This window comes from Strongylocentrotus purpuratus, unplaced genomic scaffold (assembly GCF_000002235.5).
Source record: "Strongylocentrotus purpuratus isolate Spur 01 unplaced genomic scaffold, Spur_5.0 spur5_scaffold_15, whole genome shotgun sequence".
NCBI lineage: Eukaryota > Metazoa > Echinodermata > Echinoidea > Camarodonta > Strongylocentrotidae > Strongylocentrotus > Strongylocentrotus purpuratus.
In genome coordinates this window covers 21182933-21210864 of record NW_022145600.1, presented here as the reverse complement: position 1 = coordinate 21210864, position 27932 = coordinate 21182933, and the positions used below count along the sequence as shown (strand labels likewise).

General features: G+C 35.4%; 1 protein-coding gene across 11 annotated transcripts in view; it reads right to left on the bottom strand.

Moving 5' to 3' along the window:
• The window catches only part of LOC579520 (actin-binding LIM protein 1), a 53171-nt gene that overhangs the window by 5007 nt on the left and 20232 nt on the right, over positions 1-27932 (bottom strand). For 2 of the 11 annotated variants that reach the window (XM_030985803.1, XM_030985811.1), the window contains 15 exons: positions 27093-27186; positions 26100-26187; positions 25718-25755; positions 24847-24918; positions 23824-24037; positions 20744-20758; positions 18512-18568; positions 15741-15892; positions 14874-14999; positions 13704-13860; positions 11817-11843; positions 7971-8032; positions 7495-7561; positions 6592-6830; positions 588-659 (listed from right to left, as the gene is read on the bottom strand). In XM_030985803.1, coding sequence (XP_030841663.1) covers positions 588-659; positions 6592-6830; positions 7495-7561; positions 7971-8032; positions 11817-11843; positions 13704-13860; positions 14874-14999; positions 15741-15892; positions 18512-18568; positions 20744-20758; positions 23824-24037; positions 24847-24918; positions 25718-25755; positions 26100-26187; positions 27093-27186 — 1480 coding nt within the window. Of the gene's footprint in view, positions 1-587; positions 660-3728; positions 3747-4928; positions 4986-6591; positions 6831-7494; positions 7562-7970; positions 8033-11816; positions 11844-13703; positions 13861-14873; positions 15000-15740; positions 15893-18511; positions 18569-20743; positions 20759-23823; positions 24038-24846; positions 24919-25717; positions 25756-26099; positions 26188-27092; positions 27187-27932 lie in introns of all 11 variants that reach the window. The other 9 variants (XM_030985806.1, XM_030985807.1, XM_030985808.1 and 6 more) reach the window with 9 other exon arrangements.

Below are 27932 nucleotides of genomic sequence, written 5' to 3'. Positions count from 1 at the left end.
TGGATTTCAAGCCCAGTCATAAGTTTGCTCATTGGGGAGTACTCATACTTCAGAGTTTAAAGGTAAAGACCAGTTATGGTCATGCGATTGCATTGTGAAAGAAACGTTGTGGAATCGATCAGAAAAGGTTGATCATCTAGCATCTAGCATCTGCAAGGTTCTGGAATCATCAAAATGATAAGAAATTTGGCCCATTCTTCGTAAAGTTACAAGCACTATACACAGAAAGATGTATATGGGACTACCCAATATCTCTCACAGACCATGAGAGAAACAAATTTACCAAATATATGAATTAGTAGGCAGTTTCCCGACAAATTTTTTATCATCATGTATTAGTCAAAACATATTCTTTCACATGATTGGTAATGAGAGCTTCCATTTCATTTTTTGAAATTGGGGCGTTTCCAATACTGGTCTTTACCTTTAACTGCCATCATTTAGTGGGACACTTTACAGCACTTCTTTTCAAGCACCCAGAACTAACTTCACATATGATTTTTTTTTCCACTTTCAGCAAGAAAATGTTGACAGTTGTTTAATATGTGAAGCACTTTATATATTATAATAATAAAGTTGACAATTACCTCTAAATGTTTTCTGTCCACGTCTTTCGGCAGTCTGTAGTTGGTGGTTCGTAGGACTTCAAGGGGATACAGCTAAAGATGGGAAACAACATATTGGTCATCGTCATTTGGGTTTATGCAACAGAATACAGTTTATGCCCTAAATGTTCATTGTATTGTATTGTATTGTATTGTATTGTAAGAAAAGCTAATACGAGTTGTGTTTATTTGAGAGCATTATTACAGTTACAAGGTTGCATCAGTGGTATCAATACCTTCCCATGTTTTTGTAGTTTTATGACTTATTCGTCATTTCAGACATAAAGCAGGCTCTCTTCCTCAATTACAATTATTATTTACCGATACCTGAATTTAAATGTCCTGGAAAAAGCTATAGTTATGGAAATATAGGAATATAACCGAGGTAGAATATCTACAAGCTCATATTGCATGAATATATTTCTGATGACCCTAAGAAACTGCCCTTTTCCCAAAGACCAATTACACCAGAAGTGCAAAAGCGATGCTGAACTGATGAACTGTCTACCCAAGTGTACCATTAATTACACAGCGCCATCTCATGGTCAACTTGCCAACAGTGCGTATAACCCAATACGTAATTCCCATTTTGCAGACAGAGGACTCAACGACGAGATACTGCTACAGCTGACCCAAGATGGCGCTAGAGCGGATTTCGCAGTAGTGTTTTTAGGGCAGTATGGCTTTAAATGGGAAGTTCTCTTCCTGCAAAGTGTAGAATCCATTACACCATATAGTCATCCCAATGTATCAATGGGCTTTAGATATATCCATGCAGCATGCTCATGCCCGAATATCCAAATATACCATCCAACATGCCTTTCATCATAATAGCTCAAATTACCATATAATTTCCCTAGTACAAAAAAAACCCCTGAACGACACATTGGATTCTTTGTTTACTCGGATGTAACAACAACAGAAGGAGTTGAAGGGCGGGCAAAATTAAGGTGTACACTGTATATCATATTCCATTAAGGCTCGTTCAGATATGGCAAATTGAACCGCTGCAAAGCCGCCGCAGCAGTTTTTAATGAATATTTGAATGAATGGCAACTGTATACTAAAAGATCCTGCCCAAAATTAAACTCAAATCAGGGAACATCGCCCACATCTCCCTGGCTTCTAGTTGGGGCAGAAACACGAGGCAGGGGGCTATCAGTATTTTGAAACTAGAGCAGAAAACGAGTGAGAATTTGGGAATAATTTGATGATTTTATGCATTTAAATCCCATTTAAACAAATATAATACATATTTGTGTATTCATTTTTTTTTTAAATTCTAAAAAACAGTAAAAAAAAAATTAAATTAAAAAAATTAAAAACTGACTGTAGATTTGAAGATTTTTGGGGTCGGTCGCAAGATAAAATTTGATTAAAGGCCTAATATGAGATACATAAATGTGATGCGAATTACACTTTACGTCATAATTACAACAACAAAATCGCTTGCGGTTTGCCACGTCATACCTGAACAAGGCTTATTACGAGTGCATGGTCAGCAATCTGTGATGAATATGATGCATATATATGCCATGGTTAGGGGAGGAGAGGGGTGGGGCTTGGGGAGACTGGGTGGGAAGGGGGGGGGGTGTAAGTCATAGCCAGGATATGGTCCCATAATCTGAACATAATATAAATTTATTACACATACATACATACATATATGTACAAGGTTAACTACTTTATCTAGTGTACATATGCAACATTCACTGGGAGGAAAATAATTGCACAACATTTTACTAGCAGCCTTGAGATGTACGGTGTCATAAATCATTATAAAACTCAGTACTGACAACAAGAACCAATCACCCCAGGGACGGCTGAGGCAGGGAAACTAGAGAAATGCAAAGCAGTTATTTTAACAGAATAGATTAACTGCAAAACTATTGAACATATGTTTTTGAGAAATGATTGATATCGCTCTTTCGATACAAGATTATTTTGGATGCAAATCATATCATTCAAAGTCGAATGAAAGTGACTAAAATGGGAATATGTCAATCTAAATTGATTATATTGGGTAGTTGTAAGCGAAAATTAATCAAATTTATGAAGTGCGCCTCAAGCGCAGTACCCCTCTTTTTATTTAATCTTCTCTTTCCATTAATTGGCAAATGCAAATTGGAATTAATCATCTGACGATTCTATTTTCCTAATATACAGGGTGTATCATAATAAAGGATATTGAAGTTTAATGACGATTTATATGAAAACTACTGATTTCATAATCAAGCACTTATGTCTGTTGTAAAGGACAGAATGTCCTCTTTTTAATGACACCCCAATCATACTTCTACTGTCACAGTTGACTGAATAACAAAGCATTGCTGTCCACCATGTGAAAGGTGCACTGTGCCAAGTTTGATAACATTTCCTTCTTAGACACATAATCCACTCATTGTTCAGCATTTCAATATGTCTGGGCTGACACAAGCACTAATCTTTGAATGCTAACTTGTCACAGTGCACCTTTCACATGGTGGACAGCAATGCTTTGTTATTCAGTCAACTGTGACAGTAGAAGTATGATTGGGGTGTCATTAAAAAGAGGACATTCTGTCCTTTACAACAGACATAAGTGCTTGATTATGAAATCAGTAGTTTCCATATAAATCGTCATTAAACTTCAATATCCTTTATTATGATACACCCTGTATATTCAACACACTTTTTGTCTCGCTTACATGTATCTTTGCTACCCATACAATTATGGATACATTTCTGCCATAGCAAAACAAATTATAACAGGACATCTAAGATTTTATTCAATAAAATAACCTAATTGGACAAATGTTTGCTACCTTCCAGTAGCATGCTGTTGAAGTAACTCCTTTCTTTAGCATCTTATAAGTAAATGTTACTTGCACTGTGAAAAAACACACCCTGATTAGATCGAAGCATGGATATACTAGCCCTACTATATCCATGTTACTAAAGAGATGCAACAAGCATTCCTATGGTGGGTGTGAGTTATCCATTCAGGAGCTTGGAAGGAGGGGGGGGGGGGGGGGGGAGAGGAGCATGGGGTGGAATTAAAAAAATAAAGCCGGTAACATATAGCCTATTTATATATCAAACCACAAATGCACATTTGCTGGAAAGAAAAAACAATTTCATTACCTCTCTTCCCATTTTTGACTAGTTTGATTTGAACAAAAACAAAAAAAAGAGAGTGATAATGAAATCGGTTAAAGCTAAAGTGAGAAAAAAATGGTCAATTACATAACCAATTTTTATTTCTACGTTTAACTCCCTATATGCATGTACCTAAAATGGATTTAACCAATGTGAATATTCTGTCATTACAATTTATTTAAAACTGTTTGTTTTTACATAGATTTTGTGCTTAAAGGCTGAGAAAAAATGAATCATGGATTTTCCTGCAAAGGTGTTGTAAATTTACGTGTATTGAATTAAATTTCACAAACTCTTCTCATAAATGGATAAAAGAAGAAGGACATTGATTCATGAAGCTCACAAATGAACAAAATCCACTGAAGATCCCCACAAATGAGAGAACTACAAATTGGGACGAATTGCATTTTCTGCTCTTACCGAGGACCCATTTTTGGCAATGTTAATGTACAGCTTCTTGCATTAAGGTGCGTTACAATATATGTTTACATCTGAAGTCTATGCAACTCATTTGCCAATATGAAAAATAGGCCACTGATTGGAAGGTAATATTTCAGACAAACTGCATCTAGGGATATTGTCAAAGGAATGTTGTTCAACGATCTCCTAATCAACTGAAGAGCCAAGAGCCATGAATTTCTTTCTTTATTTTGTTATGTTTTTTGTTTAAATTGAAGTCTCGTGACCTTTATAAATCTATGTCAGCAATCAAAAGACAAGATGAAGACGCCACATAATCTTTTGCTTAGTTAATTTTGGTGGGTGGTGGAGGGGAAGTGAGTGATTATAGCTTTTCTTATTTTAATTCTCCACAAAAATTCAATCAGATAAATATCTACTCTCCTTTGTGATATCCAATGCATTACTGATGCCCCTATGTACGTACATGTGTACTTGCAATCATTTGCAAGTTTTATGCAATCAATAATTAGGGTATATATATAAAACATGAATCATAGCATACTGAGAGAGATAGTTGCGACATATGCATACTCAAAGGTTAAATCATGGGAGCTTCAAATAGTTCCCTCCCACAAACAATCTCTATGGATGGCAACTATTTCAGCGCTCCATCAATACGAACTCTGAACGAGCACGACTTCTGGTGATGCAACTATCTCTTCTCTACCAGCTATGGTTTATATGAATTCTCAAGTCAAGATGCAATGGTGTTAGTAAACATACCAGAGGCATATTATTCATGGATGACCCCTTCTCCATTGTTGACGTCGACGCATTCTTCTGGAGGTTTAGAGAGATTAGTTCGGTTGCCAAGGTAACATCGTCATACAATGAGAGGTAAGTAGGAGACAGGACAAGACAAAAGGACATGCATGGGTATGTTAGTAAAGGTTATATATACATATGCAAATACATTCCAAAAAAATACAGTATAGCTTAGGTTAATGAAGTGGAAAGGATGCATCCGGAACGCAAAATTCAAAATGGTTGAAATATGATCATGATATCACATAGCGGCAGAACCACATCATAAGGATATTGGAGCTGGTAAACACATGTATTATCTTGATTAGGCCTCATGTTACCTAGACTTTCATTCAGATATATAAAAAGGAACTTTTAGTTCACAAATATTACTCACTATACACCTATTGCGTTCCGGACGTATCTCTTCTTGCCACTATAAATCACACTAAGCTTCTTTAATAATTATATTTGTTCTGATAGTACACTGCTGAGACTCTGAAGGGCATATACATTTACATAATTTATTTTTTGTACACTTAACACTTTTTTGGTTCCCAGCACATTATTCAGTCTTTTTGTTGTTGTCTTCTTTCTTTCATTCTGAATTTACTTGATAGCATTTGCACTATTTTTATCTACACTGAGACTGGTGTTTATATTTCATACTTGTATTGCCTTGAAAATATTTTTTCAGTACTTGGTAATTTTTAATTGGCTTAGCATTTTTTCATTTTTCTAAATTCTAATTCAACTATTAGTAGTCCACTCTTTAAAAACACACCTAAAAAAACACATCCCTTTCTAGCTTCGTGAAAGCGGTTAGTTTCTCTATCTTTAAGCAAGTCTGCTACTGAGAGTTTCTAGCTTTACACCTATGTAGTATTGTGACCTACCTACTCCCCTGTTTGAATCTCTATGAATTCTAAATATATTACAAAGCTCAGAATCAAGTATCACTTTAAAAAAAAAAAAAAAAAAAAAAAGTTTTTACTTGGATTGGCTTTTCCAAGACATTCTTGAAACTTCTTTGTTTGAGTTACGACAGTTTCCTATCGTGAATATCTTGTTAATAAGGACTTTTTTTATACTTTATATTTCGTTTCACATAAGGAACCATCCATCTCAACCCTTCTAAAAAACAAGATAACAAAAGAATTATCATGTTCAATGTTTTTGGCGTCAAACTCATTTTTTGGACGAATATCTGTTGAGAGCCAGAAGGGTATCAACTCTGTGTAAATTGATATGGATCAAAGTCCTTCTGGATCTCAACCGACAACGTGATTTTAGCCAGATCTGTCCGAATCTATTCCAAAAACAAGATTTTGTTACTGAAGAACTGTATATACAATTTGTTATACATGCACTGTATATACCTGCTTATATGCCTCTCTTGCTGATGAAAGTTTTAGCATAGTTTTAGCAAAATCTGTCCAAATTTATTCCAAAGACTTTTTTTGTTGTTACAGACATGTACATGTAAGAGAGGCTTTGAGAGGGATGGATGTATGAATGTGTAACCTTTGACCTATCAACGTATTCGCATGCCAAATGCACTATAATTGCCATCCAGCGTCCATCTTGCACATGATCCGGCTTGAGCCGTGGGGGGTCTCGTCACAACTCCCCCGCAACTTACTTGAACTTTGGACCTTCGGCCTACAGGCCCAGGCCTACCCTTAGGGGTGGACTTATATTTGGGGGCAGCGATCCTTACGGCCTTAGTAGATGATTTAGGTACCTTAGGCTCCATGGACGGCATGGACTGACCGGTGGTGATCCTCAACGTCCGCAGCTGACGGTCATTCATGTTGGCCAGTCTGGGCGAGAGCTCCCCGCTGCTTGCATAGCCGTTGGATATGTAGCCCTCCGAGTTGGCTGTGGCACGAGGAGGAATTGGGAGGAAGAGATGGATGATGGATGGAGAAATTACAATCCTGCACTGGTCAGATTTTGCATTCTTTTTTTTTGCATTCATTTTTGTTCAACATCTAAAAAAAGTGAATTTTGTTCACAGAAAGAAGAGTTCTTGACCAGTTTGATCAGTTTAAAACCTTCTGTGTGCTGCCGATTCATGCAGCTCTTTGACAATTAAGATCTTCCATCACAGATATGTTATCACAATTGAAATGAACTCACAGAGCTACAAAGTGCAACAGAGTGCTGCAATATTGTTTTGGCAAATAATGATGAAGATCTCTTCCAAAAACAATTTATCAATTCAGTATCGCTGATGAGAAAGGGGAACAAAATTGTCTTTGCCTAATATCAATCAACCCCTCCCCCCTCCCCCCTCCCACAATTCAGCAATATTTAGTATTTCTGTAGGGTTGTAACTACACTGTAAATGTATGTTCAAGTATGGAGGAAAACCCCTTTGCCACAAAAAACAAAGTAATTCAGTATTTTTGAAGAAAAAGGGGTAATGAATTATGTTGGCATATAAAGTTTAAGATCCCCATTGGTCCCTTCCCCTGCCACCCTCCTCTCACCCCATCGCTCCAAAAGAAAACTGTCAAACGACATCTTAAGTAGCCCTTACCATCACTGTACCATGATCCACTCCTGGCGTTCATGGGTAGAGAGCTGGCTTTCCTGTATGCTTCACTCTGTCAGGGTAAATATATAGAATAACAATCTTAGTATGTGACCTTCTGACTGGAATGCTCCCCAGGGAGTGGAAAATGTGCATACATTGTGTGCGGGTAAGCCTGAATCCGATGACCAGGGTAATATATCTGTAAAGCGTTTTATAGGCACATCGTTGGGTCGATGTATTGAGCGCTATATAAAAAACCGAATATTATTATATTGGAGAGTTGTTTAGGGGAACATGATCCCTTCATCATTATTGTGAAAAGAAGACAGCTACAGTGGGTTTTTTAATATATAGAACAGGAGCGGCATCAACAACAAAAATAGGTGCATTTCGTTGACTGCCTGCAAGAAGGACACAATGAGCGTGTATTGTCAATGGCAGTAGGAGCCCTCTTGCGGGCAACCGACGATCAATCTTACCAGGCTTTCGTATCTCAGGTTTGGTGGAAGGGTGGAGCTCCTTGGTGGTGTCATCATGTTTTCTAATGATTCAAAAAAACAAATTAAAAGCAATCCCAAAGTGAGTCGACTTCACAACGGTCCTACCATATTCCTCTATTATTAATGATCCTATATTACATGTTGGCACTTGGTGACCCTTAACCGACCCATGGTAGGCAAAGGTCATATTAAGCTCTTCAAAATGGCTCATGGATTTGAGGGGGGGGGGGGGTGGGGGGACAAATCCAACTCATTCCCCACCAGCCTTTAAAACCCAATCTAGTTATCCCGAAGTACATAAAAAAAGGCAGAATGTTTTGCTTGCCAGAGAATGGTGCATCCCTTTTCTGCTTTTTTGTTCAATTCTTGTTTTCAATAAGTCTTGAACCATATTTAAAAAAATTGACTGCTAATTACAAGTCTATACGAAACAATTGCCTTTTAAATGTTTGTCAAATATTTTGCCCATGAAACTACTCTTTGAATGGGAGGCAATTTGGCAACCCTGGTAAAGAAACACAAGATTCATTTCCCTAAACCTGTATCCACATTTAGCAAGGCAATAACATACCATTTGATATCACTTTCTCATTCAACTAATAACCTTCCAATTTGTCCACAATGTTTTGCCTACAAAACCCACCATGCAGAATGAAATAATATTGATTCATTAAAAATCATTTCACTCTGAAAACAAAACTACATGCATTGAACAGTGCATGTTAGTATACTCTGTCAGATTTTGAAAAATAAATTGTGGAAAAAACTTGTATCAACTACATCCTTTAAAAAATAGATTCTAGAAGTGGAAATATTTTTCAAATAAATATCAATCTTTTAAAATCATCAGCTTATCATAGAAAGTTATGATAACTGAGGATCACCACCTAGAAACCATTGACAAAATATAAAGTAAATTCCATGTATTTTAAACTATATCTTTCACCCCCTTGTATCAAAGAATATAAAGAAATGATTACTTACTATACTGGCAAATAATGTTAGATAACAGATATTAAAACTTTACATAAACAAGCACAAAATATATAATAATATGTCTACACATTTTTGAAGGAATTGCTATCTACTGAATATAGTCACATGACTTTCAGAAGATCCTACTGCAAAGTTTGAAATATATATTCTGCTTTCTATGTTAGAAATATGATATCTAAAAAATAGAATCATTTCTAGGTGAATCTATAAAGCGAAGTAGAAGGCAACAAAAGAAATAGAATATCTCAAGTCTTTGACGGACAAAGAAGATAGCTTTATGAATTTTCTAAGCACAAGATCATTGTTTGTGATCAGAATTTCAAAAAGACACTAATGATAAAAACAGATTATGATTTCTACACTTTTGAGACAATTTAAAAGTCACAGTTGAAGTTACAAAAAGTAGTAATGATTCTATTAAGACTAGGTTATAATCATGATGGGAAAATTGAGGATTGAAGTAAAAAACTACTTTTCTTTCACTGATGAACCTAAAACAGGCTGCACATTTTATTGACACATGAAACTCATCTACTAGACATGTCCATGACTGAGAGTACTAAAGAAAATGATTTGTGTTAAATCTATAATGAAACATAAAAGGAGAGAACGGGAGGGAGAATTCTTGTTGGTAACTTGGTAGATGGAAGTCTTATTGAAGTATGATCATTGATGATTTGGTTAACCTAGTTCTTCTCTGCGTGTTCTGATTCAGTTTTAAAAGTAATTAGGCTAGTGTGTTCCACAGCTCACCGGTATCCTAAGACGTGTATAGTTACGTTGATGGGCACTTGAAATTGTGTTAGCCCAGGGCAAGAGGAGGACTGCGTTTGACCATTGATTTATGGCAAAAGCAAATCCAGGGAGGGAGGCTGATGGAGCCCCCCACCCCCTCCTCCAACCCTAACTACATCCATCAGGGGGGGGGGGGGGGAGGGGGCATGATAAAGCAGCCTCTTTAAATAATGGCTCTTTAAAATTCCCCAAAGAGCCGGGATGAAAACAGCTACAAATGTATGAATAATTTATGGGCCCCTTTTTTCTCGTCAGAGATATTTGAATGATAATTTATCTGAAAGGTGGTCAGAATCTTTTCAATCCTCATTATTTCATTGTGCCTAGGTGTAAATTGGCTGTCATTTTCATACCCCAAAGGTGGCTGCTTTGCATAACTGGTATCTCTGTTCTTGGTTAGTATTAAGTATTCTAATGCCAAACAAAATAAAACATACACTGTAGATTAGACCATGCATATCTTTAGTCATACCCAAATAAAAATTAAGCATATTTGTAGTTTCAAAATTGCTTTTCAGTACTTTCCTGTCAATAAAGTGTGTGCAAACCATTTTTTCTTGCTCAAATTTGAGTTGATTTCTGAAAAAATATTAAAATGTATATCTAGATTCAAATAATATACATTGCATAGCAGCCTCTGGTACTAATAAGAAAAATTCAGAGGCAATATGCACACCACAAATTTTAATATATCGCAGGAATATGTTTTTGTGCTTTTTAAAAGATGGTTATACATTAGTGAGAATTAAACACACCACCACACTCTCTGTGAGTAGAACATCATCCTCCTCCTCCCCCTGCCCTCCATTGCAAGAAGGATCTCCATAGTGGAAATCTCTTCTTCATTTTTAATTAATTCACTTGGAAGTGAGAAATCTGAAATTAAAATCATGCATACATTCACAAGAATCTGTTTGGGGGGAAAAGGAGGGTCAGAAAAATAAACAAAACATAAATCGTCTGTTGAGAGCCAGAAGGGCATTAACTCCTGTCATTTCACACAGAGGTTAAGTCCATTTGACTCTCAGCAAATAAAATACATTGTGGTACAATCCTGTAGAACCATTTTCAGAAAGATTTTTTAATTTGTCTTCATCTATAACTCTAGAGAATCCTTTTATTTGAACAATATGTATGGTAATAAACTGTAATATTTCCATAACTGAGTAACTGATCCACCAGCAAGGAAACTTGACAATTTCAAAATACATTCAGCCATTGTCCTTTTGGAACATACCACAATGCATGAATTAAGAGCAGTAAGAGAAAAAAGAAACAAAAAATAAGTCATGCAAGTGAATTGCAGAACCATTCTTTCATTCCATCATATCGCTGACTTCCTATGACCTTTGACCCTTCAACCCCACAGTTTCATGGGGACTTTAATCCTTTACATGCTAGCCTTGAAACCAAAAGGCAGGGCGAGAGTTTGTCAGAATTTGCACCATGCAACTCAGCACTTAATTCAAAGGGCACATGGAAAGATATATTTCCCCCTACACTAATAATGGAATAGCCCAATTGTGCATGGTCATATATATATATATATATAGATAAAATTTAGGTGCTCCCATTGTTTTTTGAGGGGGTGGGGTTGCATAGGGGAGGGAGATAAGCTGCATAAGTGAATGAATTGCTTGAAATATAAGCATGTTTAATTAGATTTGTGTGAGGGCGGGCGTTGTTTGAGTGTATCTTTCAGGTGTCAAACAGGAGTGATTCCAGGTACTATTAAAAGATTAAACAACTATTGATGGACTAATTTGGACTAATTTGAGCATATTCAGCAATTTAAAGGTAAGAGAGCAACAGAAAATGTCATGCCTGCTGTTCCATAGACTTGAATGCTGAAAAAAGTTCCAAGGAAATTAGGAAATTTCCACCAGCACAGAAAAAGCTCCTACATAGTAAAGATATTTTCACCTACACATGTAATGGTACGACCTGCCAGTGCCATGGTAAGCAATGGAATACAAGGTGATACCATTTGAATACAAGGGGGTTGAAGGGTCAATATTAACCTGTCCCTCTTACCTCTAAATCTTCGATGCCTCAAAGCCACTGTGAATGGGAATGATAATTCACATCCAAACATCAAGTCATACAACTAGATACTGGTCTTATCCTTGTTACATAAACCAATAGTGTACCAACCAATATACATCAGTGAGGGCATTAGAAAGAATTATCCACACAATGGTACCTTTGGAACAGCCTGACACTGATGAGATAAGTTAATAAAGTTTGGATTGTTTTGTAAATTTATTGGATGCTCCATTTTTTTCAAGCCTTTGCTTTTAAGGGTTTTGAAACCATTTATTTTGTATTGCATGCTTTGTATATTTGATTTTAAACGGTTGAGTTAAGTGAACTGAAGTGGACTGAAGGTCCCAATGGTGGATAATTTTACCAATGCCCAAAAATATGATGTTGTTTGATGTTTTTTTTTATGATAAAACGATGAGCATCTTTGTCTTATGATAAACTACCCCATCGCAAATTCCATAGACAGAGAGTCTGCATGTTTTATACAAAAAATAATAGCAAGAAGAATTACACAAGATAAATGATACAGTTTCTCTTCATTCAAAATTGGGTGAATTTATAGATGACATCAAATGTGTAAATGAATAAATTAATTAATTAATAATTAATATTGCTGTGCTATCTAATGCAGATTTGAACTTGTTGAATGTTCCTAAATTTTGCATGGTGCTATTTGTAAAACAGAAACATGGCAATGTAGTATGGTTGCATTTAGGCATAGGACAAACCTGTTGGAACAGTGAGATAAAATCATTATCTATTTTCAATGGTCTATGTTTCTTTCGTTAACTACATGTATCATGCTTCCATTTTGAACATGTTGCTATTAAAGTAAGATGTTTTTACTAGATTTCATAAAAAATGAAGTAATGGATGGATGAATGGATATTATTGATCTCAGGCATGAATCTAAATGATGTCTAATGTCACACTATGCTGGGACTTTGTTGTCATTTAATTTAAATCAAGCAAATTTGTTCTATATTGGACAGAAATAACTCAAAGCTATCCCTTCCTGTTATCATAAAAAAAACGATTAATCCTTATTAGCATCTAGGTTCGTTCCAATGACCTTTTGCCATGGAGGGGTTGAAGTTCCCCCCTCTTGCCTGGTGTGATTCAGCATTTTATCTACAATTCACTCTCTAGACCCATGTGTATAAAAATGAATAGCCTTTTTTCAATGAAAAATAACAAAAACCAGTGACAAATCTGTTGATAACCAATCAGAAGCAAGGATTTAAGTAGCTTATAACAAAAACTGTGATTTGTCACTGATGACAAGTTTTGTGAAGGGTTGATTCCTCATCATGCGCAACACCATGGGCCCGTTGCATAAAACGAACCACTAAAGGTAACTTTGCCATCAATATCAATTACCAAGGCAACAATACTCACCAGCCAAACAAATCAAGATCTCCATCCATGGAAGTGAGTATTAATGGCAAAGTTACTATCAATGGTAATTTGTATGCAATGGGACCCTGATATCAGAAAATCATCAATATTTAGTAATTGTAAATGACAGCCACTTTTGAAGCATGAAGGGTTTTTCTTAATTAAAAAAAAAAGGCGGTGAGATTTGATTACGTTGTGGCATTAAGCTTTCATTAATCTCGACCCCTCAACATTTCGGAACAGATCGTGCATGCACAAGTCATTGGCTAAAGCCAATAGTGGCTGTCAGAGCCAGGTAAAAATTCTGAATTACATGTATATGAGGAAATAATAAGCAATGGTAAAGAACGTATGAATCACTATCATCATCTTCATTATAACCATCAGTAAAAAAAAAAAATACAAAATACAAAATACAAAATACAAAAAAAGAAAGAAAAAAAAAAGGATTAAAGGTAATCATATCTGGTCTCTCACCTGCATCCATTGAGGATTCATGCCTTGGGCTGACGGGGAGTTCTTTGTTAGCTGCCGGTGTTCTTGAGGCACTCCTGGGGTCTAGATTACTGATCTTTCTCTGCTTGAGTTCAGCCTTTAAGATCTCTTTGCCCAGCGCTGAATCTACCTTTGATACCTGCACCAGGAGACAGCAGGAGAAAGGGATGAATATTGAGGGAAAACCGAATAAATCAAGGATATATAATACAAATGGATTGATCTTTTCCTGAGAATGTATTTCCTGAAGAATCATGCTATGGCAGTTCTCAGCAGCAATGTTAAAGTACTTTCTAAAGAGAACTTGAAATCGGAACATTACTGCATTTTGATTGGTCATTAATGTTCACAAAGACACCACCAATATTTATGTTGTATCCTAGAGCCAACAACCAAAACAGTTTCACTTCTCTCCCTCATTTCTGGGCCCTGTCGTCTAAAGAGTTACGATTCATCTAAATCAATCGTAAATCCTCCAATCAATGGCAAGTTTGCAGTTTCCTTTCTCTTATGTACATAGTTACGATTGATATCAATCGCAAACAAGTTGTGATTGATATCAACTCTTTATAAGACGGGGCCCTGGTGTCACATACTATTTCTCTTTCACAAGTCTCCTTCCCTTCAGTCCATTTTCACAAATATTTCACTATTCTTCCTCTTGTACACTTCAGACTCCTTTCTTATTTTTGTTGATCATGCATTCTCCTCTTCCTTCAAAAACGTTTGTTTCCATTCTCCAAAATTATTATTTATACAGTAGGCTTGCGGGTGCACCATGTGAGAGAGAGAGAGAGAGAGGGTTGAGGAGTCCTAGAAAGGACTCTGACTCTTTCTTGCGGGTGTGTGTAGTCCTGAAAAGGACTGTTTGTTATCTTTCTTAGCTTATAGTTCTAAGGAGAACTATAGCGCTTAGTGAGGATGAGTGGCTCGACGTTTCGAACAGGTTGACTATCCTTCGTCAGGAATTATTATTGTTCCCCGTTCTTGATTTTCAACCTCTTTTTAATCAACCTCCATGCTGCTCCATCTCTTAGAGTTCTTCTCCTCATACTTCAAATGACAGTGACGGTATAAAGAAGCACCTCCATGGTATTTTATCAGAAAGTGTGCAGTAGTAATATTTATCATCATTTATTATTGTTTTCTCACCTCAGCATCGATTTGTTTTTCCTCCTCCTCATCACTGTTATGTAGGTCTCCCATTGACTTACTCCTGCTGGAGTGGAACTGGTATTTAGCGAAGGCTGGCGGTCCGGGCCAGATCTCACTCTCAATCTGTACAAGAGATTACAAAAGATTGATAGTTCTTTTCTTTGTTTTTTTAATGAATAATTTGTCTACTGAAAACAAGAAAAGAATGAAGTAAATCTTGGTACATTGAAAATATTGTTACAATCCAATAGACTTGGATGTGCTTTTTCAATGTACTTAATTTTTAACTATAATCTTGATATGATACAGGTAAGTTATAAAACAATTTGCATCATTATACTTTGATCCAAAAAGCATAATTACATCTATAGTTTTGAGCACAGAGTATGTGATAAACTGAGAGTGATCAAATGTAATCTAATTTAAAACTTTTTTTTTTCTTTTCTTAAATAGCTACTATGGTAATCACAAATATTCACCATTATACAAAATGTCATGTAATTGGTTGTCAAGGCGTTTTGTACAGGTTTTAAAACAGTTTGATTTTTGGTCTCCGTGGCAGTTACACTGTCGAATAATTTTGACTGTTTGACACAATCATTGAACAGTGAATACAAAAATACTACAACAAGTTAATGGTACAGTTTACCACAGCTGGTTGGCTTTATTTGGGCTTCTTTGCAGCCAGCATCTTTGACTGTCTGACAAAATTATTCAACAGTGCGCAACAAAAACTACAAAGAAAGTACAATCGACCGTAAGCTGGTTGGCTTGGATTGGGCTTCTTTACAGCCAGAAACTGTGACCATCCCACCAAATTATCTAACAGTGGATAACCAAAATCTAAATGATGGTACAACTAACCTTAGCTGGTTGGCTCGCGCTGGGCTTCTTTGCAGCCGGAAACTTCGACTGCCTGACCATTTCAGCCGACAAGGCCTCGTCCTTCACTGGCTTGATCTTTGGTTTGAGGGCATCGAACGCACTGTGTGGGCGCGGTCTTCTCTTGTAGCCCCCTGATTGGTCAGATAGAGATTGGAAGAGATTGTCAAATGATGAACTTGTATGTAAAGATTAAGGTATCAGCACGATTAACAGACTGTAGAGTTTTAGTGAAAAATATATAAGCTTTTCCCAGGTGCCCCACCTATTGTATCACATCAACAAGTATGTGTTCATCACAATTGATAATGTATTCATACTGACACTCATTATCTCTTTTAACAGAAAACCTTTGTGAAAGAAAGAAAATGCATCATGTAATAATATTTCAGATATTTCAATTTCATATTTTAATACTGTTTTAAATATCTATTAATCGACCCTTTCTTTGAGTATTAATCATGATACTCTCACAAGAATATCTGGAAAATATACATGTATCCTAAACAGATATTTATCAGCACATCTGTATCTATTTATAAAATAATTATTACTCAAGCTGTATAAGCATTCACACAGGGGCACACCAATGGGCAATTATTTGAAGTCTTTCTGAATATGTTAGATCTGAAACAGAAGCAATTAACATGCAAATTATTAGTTAGTTCAGACATTTTTCTTGTTAGAAATACACAAATGTTCATATTTCAACAAATTCTCCAAAAATGTAGAAAACCAATATGCTGCAATCACAGAGGCCTTTCGTATATCGTGTTCATCATCATCTAAAGGCATGAATATATTGAATAATGTTTATATTTTAGTTTTTCTCATGTTTTCAATTTGTCTGCTCTGAACAGGAAGGGCTTTATTATTGTAATGCATGATTTGAATTATGTTGTAAGTTATATTTATAATATGTTTCTTAATCATGGTTTAAATCATATTTTTCTTTTTAGTTGTTATTAAACTACTATATGTAAACATGACATTTATAACCTTATTTTATGTTTTCTAGTATTTTACTATAAATATGACAATATTAGTGTCCGGACTTTTGCCATGATTTTTTAACAATAAAACCAAAACTTAAATTGAATTAAATTGAATGGTTTGTGAAACAAACACAAAATGAAATAGTAAGAAATGAGTTAAATCCATTTTGGGTCTCCAAAGACAAAAGTATGCTTAAAAAGTTTATGTTGGTTTTTTTTCTTCAAATTTCATTCTGGTGCACTTTTCCTCACTCGTAACTGAGAGAAGAAACTGTGAAACAGCCATAAAGAATCACTACCAATAAAACGTAGGCATGGTATAGCAGATATGCGGGTTGTATTCTGTTAAAAATACAAACAAATATTCACAAAGATGCATTAATTAAACCAAAAATATGAAACTGTCAACATCCAATTGATTTGCTGCAATTGAAAACAATCATCAGGATTAAACATTAACTTTAAAAATAAAAAAAATCATAAGTGAATTGCTGCGGATTGCACACCTGTGGAACATCTAAAATGAGTGAACAATTGTTAGGCTGTGAAACTGAAAAATGCATGCTCGATAAACTGTGTACATTACAAATAAATTAATACCATCAAATAAATCTCTTCACATGCATCAATTATTCTATCGTTTGCAAGACAAAAATGAAATAAGCAGAATTAATACACACACATGCTCCTTGGGGAGCAATTAAAGCAAAATGCAAACAGTGGCATAAGTATACACGGCCGGGATGCAAAAGGTATAATAATTAGTGATGTTTGTTTATTCAAAGTTCTCTTTTGACATATATCTGAAAGAAATTTCAGCTAACATTAGGCCTCATTGAGACGGCAATGTATATACAAGGTCCATTATCCTAACGATGCGGTTCTACACCTCTGCGTGATAAAATTATGACTTTTCAACAACTCCCAGTTTCATTTTGTGTTCTGGAGGTATCTTTTACATGCCACTTTACATTTGGCTATTAAAACTACCTGAAGTATTCACATTTGTTGATTCAATGTAAAAAAAAGTTTGCAAACATGTACAAGTGTGAAGTGAACAGAACATGTAATGTATACACCATATAGAAGCTGCATGCCTCTGGGTCCAACTTCCGTGCAAATGGGACTAAAGTTCAGAATTACAAGACTGTCGTACTACCCCATCTTGTGGCGATAAAACATCAGTCTGATGATGCCTGCAGCAACGAGTAGGCAAAAGCCTCACAGGTAAAACAGCTTTGCGATTGTGAAACAGTGAAAATTCAATTTATATTTCCCTTCTTTAATATCATGAAAGCAACATCCTCTTTGTAGATCGTAGATGTATAGATGTGTATTAAATGTATCAGTAAAATTCATCATAGTTCTCATTTGTTTGGAGCCAGAAAGTTATTAACTTGTACTCCAATACAAATTCAACTCCCTTTTGGCTCTAAAGGGAAGATGTCGTAACTTTTACGAGACAAAAAGATAATGAAAAAAATACACATGTTCCATATCATCTACAGAACACGCATATTCAAGTCAGTAACGAGTTGAATTAGATCCAATTACTTTTTCTACATCACCTACATTAGTGCAAGGTCGATACAGAACAAAAACAAAACGGTTAGGACTCTGTGATTAGTATAAAATTCTTTCTCTTTTTCTTATTAAACATTTCATGTGAAAAATATGCAGGCACTAATTGCAACACAATGCTGATTTTTCAATTGAAAATGCACAAGGAAGACAGTGCTGAAAGAGTGGGATCCTTACCAGGGCGTGGTGGGGGAAGGTCATATCGCGGAGGCGACATGTACGAAAAATCTTCACCTGTAGAGGGCAGTATACATCGACAACTAAGAGTCAAAAGCTGAGCATATAGTGGTCACAATTTTGTTTCGAGTTTCAATGCCAGGGGGGTGTTTCACAAAGATCCTAAGTTGAACTTATCTCTAAGTTGGACTTCAAAATTATGGAAAGCCATTAGCATCTTTGAAAATATTTTGTAAAAGTTATTTTAAAAGGCATAAAATGTTGATTTAAATCATTCATATTTTCTATCATCAAGGAGATTTCATGTTCTTGATGTGGAATTTATAAAAAAAAAGTCTAAAATACTTCAATTTCTGCTTTTGAATATATTTCATTTTAAGGCTCCAATGGCTGTCCATAATTTTTAAGTCAAACTTACTGTTAAGTTCTACTTAGGATCTTTGTGAAACACCCCCTGGTGTGCAACTCAAAATGCTTCAAAGACCTGCATAACATCATGCTCTTAAAGATCGTATTCATGCAGCAAACACATTTTTGGTTCAATGAGAAATTAATCGTTTCCATTAAAATACCAGCTACATTTTCCCAAAAGAAAACAAGGACTAAGAAGAAAGAAAGGTACAAACTGATTAAACATTGTACCACAGAAACAAAATTTCTTTTGTAGAACTATCTACTGTGCAGAATATTTGCCATCGACAGCAAACCCACAACTTTGACGCCTTAAAAGAAATTACCTCATTTATTATTGATATGCTTTCAAAGAATACACCAGTTTACAGTTGTGTGCGCCATTTTAAACAAGGCCAATGACCTAGAGGTCATGTATTTATGCGTAAATTAAGATTGCGCCCATGCAAATTATGATGATATCACTGCCTGCGCGCTGCGTTGTGCGCGCATATCATCATTTGCAAGGGCGCAATCTTAATTTACGCATAAATACCAGAGGTCAGAGGTCATTGGCCCCGGAACAGGGCCAATTTGGCCCTGTTCCGGGGCCAATGACCCGAGGTCAACTGTCTGCTCATGCGCACTGATACAACTGTAAACTGGTGTATTGCCCAATCATCGTCTTTATAAAACATAAGACAATATGTAAAAGTATGTTTTTAAAGGATGATTAAATCTGATATTAGTTCAATGCAATATTGCAGTGAAAACTATGGTGCTATTCTTGTCCAATCAATTTTTTTAAGACAGATAACATGCACATTTACAAAATGTATGCTTGCAAAGATGATGTCCGTTATGAATCTAAGTATGTTAGTAAAATCATAAAACTAATCAAGTTGATGTACTTTACTGATGAAATATCAGTAAATTTCATGCACATATACCGCTAGACTGAAGTTTAAGATGCAAACAAAAATGTTGACCTCTTTCTTTATTTTTCTGCTGTTTGCATAGATTTCCTTGACATTTTGTTACTGTGATAAATTGAGAAATAACAGATGATCACATTGACAGGATCTAGATGGATTATAACTAGATGGATCAAAACCATTTGATCACATACTGTACTAAAATACAATGAATCAGCGCTAGTAAAAAAAAAAAAAAAAATAGGGGCGGGGGGAAGAAGGTTTTGGGGGTTAGTATTTATGATTTCCTGAGGTCTATTCAAGGGTTTCATAGAGATGGGAGAGCAATGGAAGGTTTTAATAGCAGATTAAAATTCACCTGTAAAAGTATATAGGGTAAAACTGTTTGTCAAACCACAAAGTGCAAACTAAAATGATGTGTTTTTAATGTATTTTTTTATGAAATCCTAAAGAGCCTTAAACCCTCCGATACGCTGTTCATTTTTAATCAGTATAGTCCCTACAGTGCAAAATGAATCAACATGTTACTTGATAATTCAATGCAAAAGAAAAACGTCTCTAATATTATCTACAGTAGTACACAATCCATTGTACAAAATAAACAATTATATTTTCTTTAAAAAATACCATGGCCGCAATATATTCCTATTCATACATAAATCATGAACTAAGGAATCATTTCAGTAAACCTTTGTCTTGCTTCCTCTACTAACAAACAAAATAAATCATAAAAAGTCTACCGCTATCATGATGTGCCTTTTAAAGCAAAAATAACAAAATTTTTAAAAAAGGAAAAAGGAAAAAAAGCACCAAGCATCCTGGCAAGCATACTTCCAAACATCATGCATATACCATAACATGTATGTATACACATGCATAATAAGTAAACAAGTGTATTCTGTATTACCATTGTTTACATATTCTGTGGAGATGCCAACACGACAGAGCGGGTGCCACAAAATAAGAAAGTAAAAGAAGAGGAAAAATGATAGCAAAAAAATAGGAGAAAAGTAATTGACAAGGATCTGACCAAGGTTACGACGCAGGCTGTCACATCGCCATTAGATAAATACACATCAAATGATTAAAATATCGTGAAAAGAGCGAGAAATACAATAATGTCATCATTCAGACTACCCCTATGATCAGGGGGGGGGGTGTTTCACAAAGATCGTAAGATAAACTTATCTCTAAGTTGGACTTAACAACTATGGAAAGCCATTAGCATCTTTGAAAATATTTTGTAAAATTTATTTTAAAAGGCATGAAATGTTGATTCACATTTTCTATCATCAAGGAGATTTCATGTTCTTGATGTAGAGTTTATGAAAAGTCTAAAATACTTGAACTTTTGCTTTTAAATATATTTTATTTTAAGGCTACAAACGATTCTCCATAATGTTAATGTTCAACTTAAGTTAAGTTCGACTTAGGTTCTTTGTGAAACACCCCTGATGTGATAGGATAATAGAAAGGAGGAAATGTTTGGTTTATAATGAGAAGGGTCTTCAGTCTAATGTTGTCTTTAGACTTAAGGCCCTTTTCAATCTCAACCAGCAATATCATGATTTGCCTGCATTTATGGAAAAGGGGTAATACGGTTCATCATTTTTATGTAAATGAATTCACGGCTCAAGTTATAAGCCTTATTTTTATTAGGAGCCAAGTTCAATATTTTCTCAACACTTGTCTTTCATGTTCACTTTTTTGTTGAAAACTTGAATTCTCTCTAGCTGTCAGCAACTGATCATTTTTATTCTTAAAGCGATGCTGAACTGATGAATTTTCTCCCCCAGCATACTGTTTATTGCACAGCGCCATCTCATGGTCAACTTGCCAACAGTGCGTAACCCAATACCTAATCTCCACTTTGCAGACAGAGGCATCGATGCGAGAACCAACAGCACAGCTAGGGCTTCAGTTATCATAACTTAGGTCCCTTAGGTACATAGGTCCTTGGGTTTCACAGAATATACTCATACATGTACCTAACCATAATTTCCAGAAGAACACTGAATTCCCTGATCAAATTTATCCCAAAATTATAGGATGCTAATTTGTGGAATTCTCTGTTATTTTTGTAACTTTTGCACAACCACTGACCTATACAGTGTGAGTCAAAAAAAAGTTTACACCTAGAACATTGCTAATTATTTTAAAAATCATCTATGAACAGTAAATTATTATACATCTTATGAAAAGAGTGTTTTATCCCAAATACTTTGGTATCATTTTTGTGTGGTATGTGTTCTCGCTTGGATGAACAGGGGGCATTGTTTGCGAGAGTGCAAAAATCGACTCGCGCCAAAGTTGCTTATGTGATTTTTGAATAAAACAATTGGGATTTGGGTATTAATTCGGTCTTTGCGGATCCAAATAACATCCCTAACATAATTAATCATGCCACACATATCAAATATTGAATATTAAATATCAACAAACATTTGTGCGCGCGTGCGTGTGTGTTTGTGTGACTTTGCTTCTGCAAAAAGCATATGCAATGCATTTCATTTGATACATTCAATTCATTCTCTCACTCTGCTAATCCCCACATAATACATACAGTAGGCATCACTTTGGCGCAAGTCAATTTTTGCACTCTTGCAAACAATGCCTCCTGTTCCTCGAAGCGTGAACACATACCACACAAAAATGATACCAAATGATTTGGGATAAAACACTCTTTCATAAGATGTATAATGATATACTAGCTGTTCATAGATGATTTTTTAAATAATTAGCAATTTTCTAGGTGTAAACATTTTTTTTTACTCACACGGTAAAGCTTACAAGAATGGTGTAAAGAACACGAGCTTTGAAGGAGAATTTAAAACAAAAGATCCTTGCCTCTGAAAAATAATTTCAGAGATACCTGTGCATCATGCTAATAATGTCATAGTGATAGTGGCAAGGTGTGCATTATCAAACTGTGATTTAAATCTCATCCAGATACTTATATCTGTAGACAAAACTATACAGACATTATATATATTCATGCATTCATCAATGCACATAGCCTTGCTACATGTCCCTTTACATTATGATAAGCTACCAATCATAATCAATAATTATGTAATATTCTTTCCAACATATTACTATTGTCCATCTGCAAAAAGTTTATACCGCTGTAACTGAGCTTGCAAATCACAAAATATGCTAGGTTCACATATAAATGTATACCAAATAAAAAACATAAATTGTTAAAACAATGAGAAATTCTGAAAGGCACATAAATAACCGTAATAATCAAGTTCACTTAGATTGCACACATATCACAGGAAATGCTCAATGCTCCAGTAACACCCTAAAGTTAAACTAAGCTTCCTTTGGCACTGAAAGCATTCAAGAACTACCTTCTTACCCATTCACCGCACCTGGGTTGAGAGAGGCAAATGTAGATTGATGTCAAACTTGAACCAAGAACCATATAGATGATTGTTTTTCGCTCTATTTTCATTCTGTGCCTCAGAATAGAAGTTCTAGATTGACAGCACCATACAATTTGTTATTATCAGTATCATTGTTATGAACTCATTAGCTATGCTTACTAGATTGTTCCTGTATTAGCCTTCACAGCCCCCAGGAAACAGAGAATTCAGTAAGGTAGCTTTATAGTGAAATGCAGCAGCATGAAGAGACGCGTCCGGAACGCAAAAGGCATAATTGTTTTAAATCACAACTTTATCAAAACGAATTAAAATGACTTTGTTAGCATATAGAGCTGGTAAATACATGTACTATCCCCATCAGGCTTAATATTAGCAAAATTTTCATTCAGATATCTATAATTGAAAGAAAAAAAAATTAATTCAAAAACATCAACTATTACGCCTTTTCCATTCCGGATGCGTCTTTTCCTGCAACGACACTTCGCTAAACTAAATAATCAGTGAGTTAAGAACCACATGATCCAGAGTCCTATAACTTACAGGTACCACTAGACCACAAAAAAGTACAAAGTATTGGGATAGGTCCTGGTCTACATACCTGGTCTGTGGAAATGTGGGCTGACTGGTGCCTCTGGGCTGATCGCGACCGGCTTGGGATAGATGGTGTTGGAGATAGAGAAGGGGGACAGATAGGTGTAGCTGTAATCTGGGCTCTGTGGACTAAGGCTGTTGGAGGATCGGCGGGACGGGGAGGAGAGGAAGGAAGGGGTGTGGAAGTGCCCCCTCGCCAGGACGGGGGAGGCCGGGGTGGACTGGAGAGAGAAAAGGTCAGGAGAGGAGAGAGTGGAGAGAGGAGGGAGGAGGAGGAGAGAGAGAGAGACAGACAGAGAGACAGAGAGAGAGAGAGACAGAGAGAGACAGACAGAGAGAGAGAGAGAGAGAGAGACAGAGAGGGGTGAGGAAGGAATGAAAATATAGGGAAAGGTGAATGGTATATAAGAAAATAAAATAAAAAAGGAAGAGCAAAAGAAAGAAAGATAAATTGATAAAATGTTTTAATCACATCTTTATATTGTAATGATAAAATTAAATGTACAACCCCTTTTCACACTACTCTTGTTGCCCACTCTACATCAGTTTTTTTTTTTTTTTTTTTTTTTTTTTTACTGAATACTGCATTCCCTTTTTAACCTTCCATACCCTTTAGGTCAGCCATCACTATGCATGTAATTTGTTAACGATGGCAATGCCATTACTCCTGAGTAGGGACGGTGCAAAAAAATAATATTTGCATAACAATTAATTACTTTTCCTACCACTTTCACTTAAACTTTTTGTAAATATGGTGTACAGTGTGCAACCCTACTAGAAAACTAACTTCTCACAAAGCACAGAGCAAACACAAAATATTTGACAACTACTTTGCATAATCATCGATTCAAAATGAAGCTGAAAGCAGATGCTTGTTTTTTCATTTAAGAATTACTTTGATATAAAAAATTTGTATGTTTGGAGCCAGAAGGGTGTTATATTTCTATGATTATACACGTCTGGATACAGACAATCTAATCAATCTTATCACAATAACATACTAATTTGCATCAGATTCAATCAATCTTACCTGTGATTTTCCTCTATTGTAATCAAATAAGATAGCGTTCTCCCTGATTCTCGATGGGAAGAAACCTAATGCCTGAAAGAATGAGAAATATAATTATATTGTCATTGCATCGAGAATGAATCTATCAATTATCAGCACATCGCGATTACAGGATGAAATTGTCTATGAAAGTTGTCTTAAATATTTCTGTCAACAAATTGCAAGATATTTTATTGTTAGATTGAAGTCTTTATTACTACACAAAAGTGATTATGATGTATGAACCATAATAGTAACACTGAGGATTTTAAGAAACATATCACAATCAAATCACTCACCTAAAATTTGCTAGATGAAACCATTGATATTGTTTACTGTTTCTTTGTTTAGAGGTATATTTATTCAACACTTTTAGTGAATTGTAAAAACTTTTTACAGATAAAAAACAAAATGCATACACTAACATTCAACAAAGAGTATAACAACACGTTCTGGAATGGTACAGGTGATCTCTAATTATCATGATAATGTGCTTTAATGTTTTCCCTCCATTTGTCTCATTTTTGTCCAAAGGAAAAGGAATAACAAAAGTAGACGTGATTTTGAAGATAAAGGAAAAAATAGATGGTTCAAAATAGAATTTTTAAAATGATTTCATGTTAAAAATACTTATAATGGCAACTGCATTATAAACTATTGTTGATTCAAATCAATTGTTTTCATTTATTCTACATTTCATTTAACCTATTTGCAAATCAATCAAAACCAAAATTATTATTATTTAAATTTTTTTTTTTTTTTACATGTACTAAGCCCTAAGAATAATTTTAATCTCTGTTGGAAATGTGTTATCAAATTATTACAAAAAAATCTTCTTCACTTATATACTTACCCTTCCTTTCCTGCAATCAGGATGCCAAATTTCTGTGCCTGTTATAGAAACAAAAGAACAATATAACACTAACAGATTCTTGTTATTCTTAGTAGATAAAAGATACTTCAGATAGTTATGTTCATATGAATGTTTATTTGCTCATATTGTACATTAAAAAAAAAATATGTAAAAGAAACTATGAATAGAGGGCTACCGGAACCACTAGCTTCCAGCAAAAATGCAACCACATTCAGAAATATGAACACAGGAAATTAAAATTGAATGCAACACAAAATCGGAGAGAAATAGTGAGAATGAGAAGAGACAGAAAAATGGTCTAGATGTATGCTTAGATAATGTAATTCATGGGCCTTCACAACCTGTCGCAATGTTGACATACCTTGTACAAACATATCTTCTCCTTCGTTGAAGTGGTTGCCACACCGACCACACTTTGCACAGGTCGGGTGGTATTTGTGGTCTCCGGCCTGTGAAAAAGAACAAGATATTTTAGATGAGATCATTTAAGGAGTAGGCCTATAAGTGAACAGATGACACATTCAGGAATCTGTACAATTAAAACAAATATATATATCCCCCCCCCCCCACTTGTTGAAAAAAGAGGGAAATTCTTTATTCATTTCTTTGTTCCTGTATTTTTTTTCTTTCTTTTTTTTCTTTTCTCTTTATCTTTCTTCATTAACCTTTATCTTTCTTCATTTCTGTATTTTCACCTTTTTCATTCCTAACTTATTTTATTTCTTTCTTTCTTTTCTTGCTTATCTTTCTTTATTCCTTCTTTCCATAGGTCATTCTTTCTTTTTCTGTTTCTTCTATTCTTTTCTCTTCATCTTTCTTCCATTATATTTCTAGAAATTTTATATTTTTTCCTTCTTTCTGTCATTCATTCATCAATTAATCCTTTATGTCTTACATTCATTCTTTCATTCTTTCTTTCCTCCTCCCCCACCCCCCCACCCCCACATTTGATTTAAAGATGAAGTTGAGTTCTGGTTATGCGATTGCATTGTGAAAGAAACGGTGTGGAATCGACCAGAAAAGGTTGATCATCTAGCATATACGAATTTGTGTGTATTGCAAGGTTCTGGAATCATCAAAATGATAAGAAATTTGGCCAAGTCTTGGTAAAGTTCCAAACACTGTACGCAGAAATATGTATATGGGACTACACGAACACGTGGCGTAAAAATCCTACCCCCGAGTTTTACGATATTATATGACATATTTAGAATATGAAGGCATTTGAAGAGCCATGCTTTTCAGGGAACATGTCTTATCTGATGTTCTTCCACACTTGCATAATAAGAATGATAACGCTCACAAATTATTTTTCAACTCTTTCCAGAACTCAACCTTCTCTTTAAATGCTCACCTCTAGAACTTTTCCGGTGATAAAATTGTCACATCTCGAACACCGGACTCCGAACAACTGGTGGAAATCTCGCTCACAAAATGGCTGTCCGTCTCTGAGCAAAACAAAAGAGCAGAAAACAATATTTCCTTAACTTTATTGCTGTGTTTAATGATATATTTTGCCTATGATGTAAGTTTGGAACCAGGCTCTCAACGGACATGTCTTTCATGCAACAATTTAAAATCTGGAAACGCTGCAGCTGATTATCGATATTTACTTACAAAAATTAAGTAAATAAGAAGCAAGGTTTGAGAAAACATAAATGCAGGGAAATTTTTGAAATAAGATATATTGATTAATTAAAAAACAATTACAGAGTAAGACTATTGATTGACTTCAAGTACACCCTGAAAATAGGAATTCCCTATAGTGTTTCATAGAATCTTGAAATTCAATCTAAGCCAATCTAAGTGAGCGATAGGCTTTCAAGTTCATCGCTTCATTTCCTATGTTTCCGGTATCAGCACGAAACCTTTGAGCTACCTGACCTACCTATGAATACCAAGAGGGAAGGAGATGGAGAGACTGAGAGAGAGACAAGGGGGAGGGGGAGAGACAAAAATGGGAGCAAAGGTAAAGGTAGAGAAAGAGGAAGGGAGGGATGGACAGATGGACGGAGAGAGAGAGAGAGAGAGAGACAGACAGACAGACAGAGAGACAGACAGAGAGTGACAGAGAGAGAGAGACAGAGAAAAAGAGAGAGAGAGACAGAGAGAGAGAGACAGACAGAGAGAGAGAGAGAGAAAGAGAGAGAGAGAGAAAAAAAGGAAGAGAACAGGGAGAGAGGTGAGAGTAACA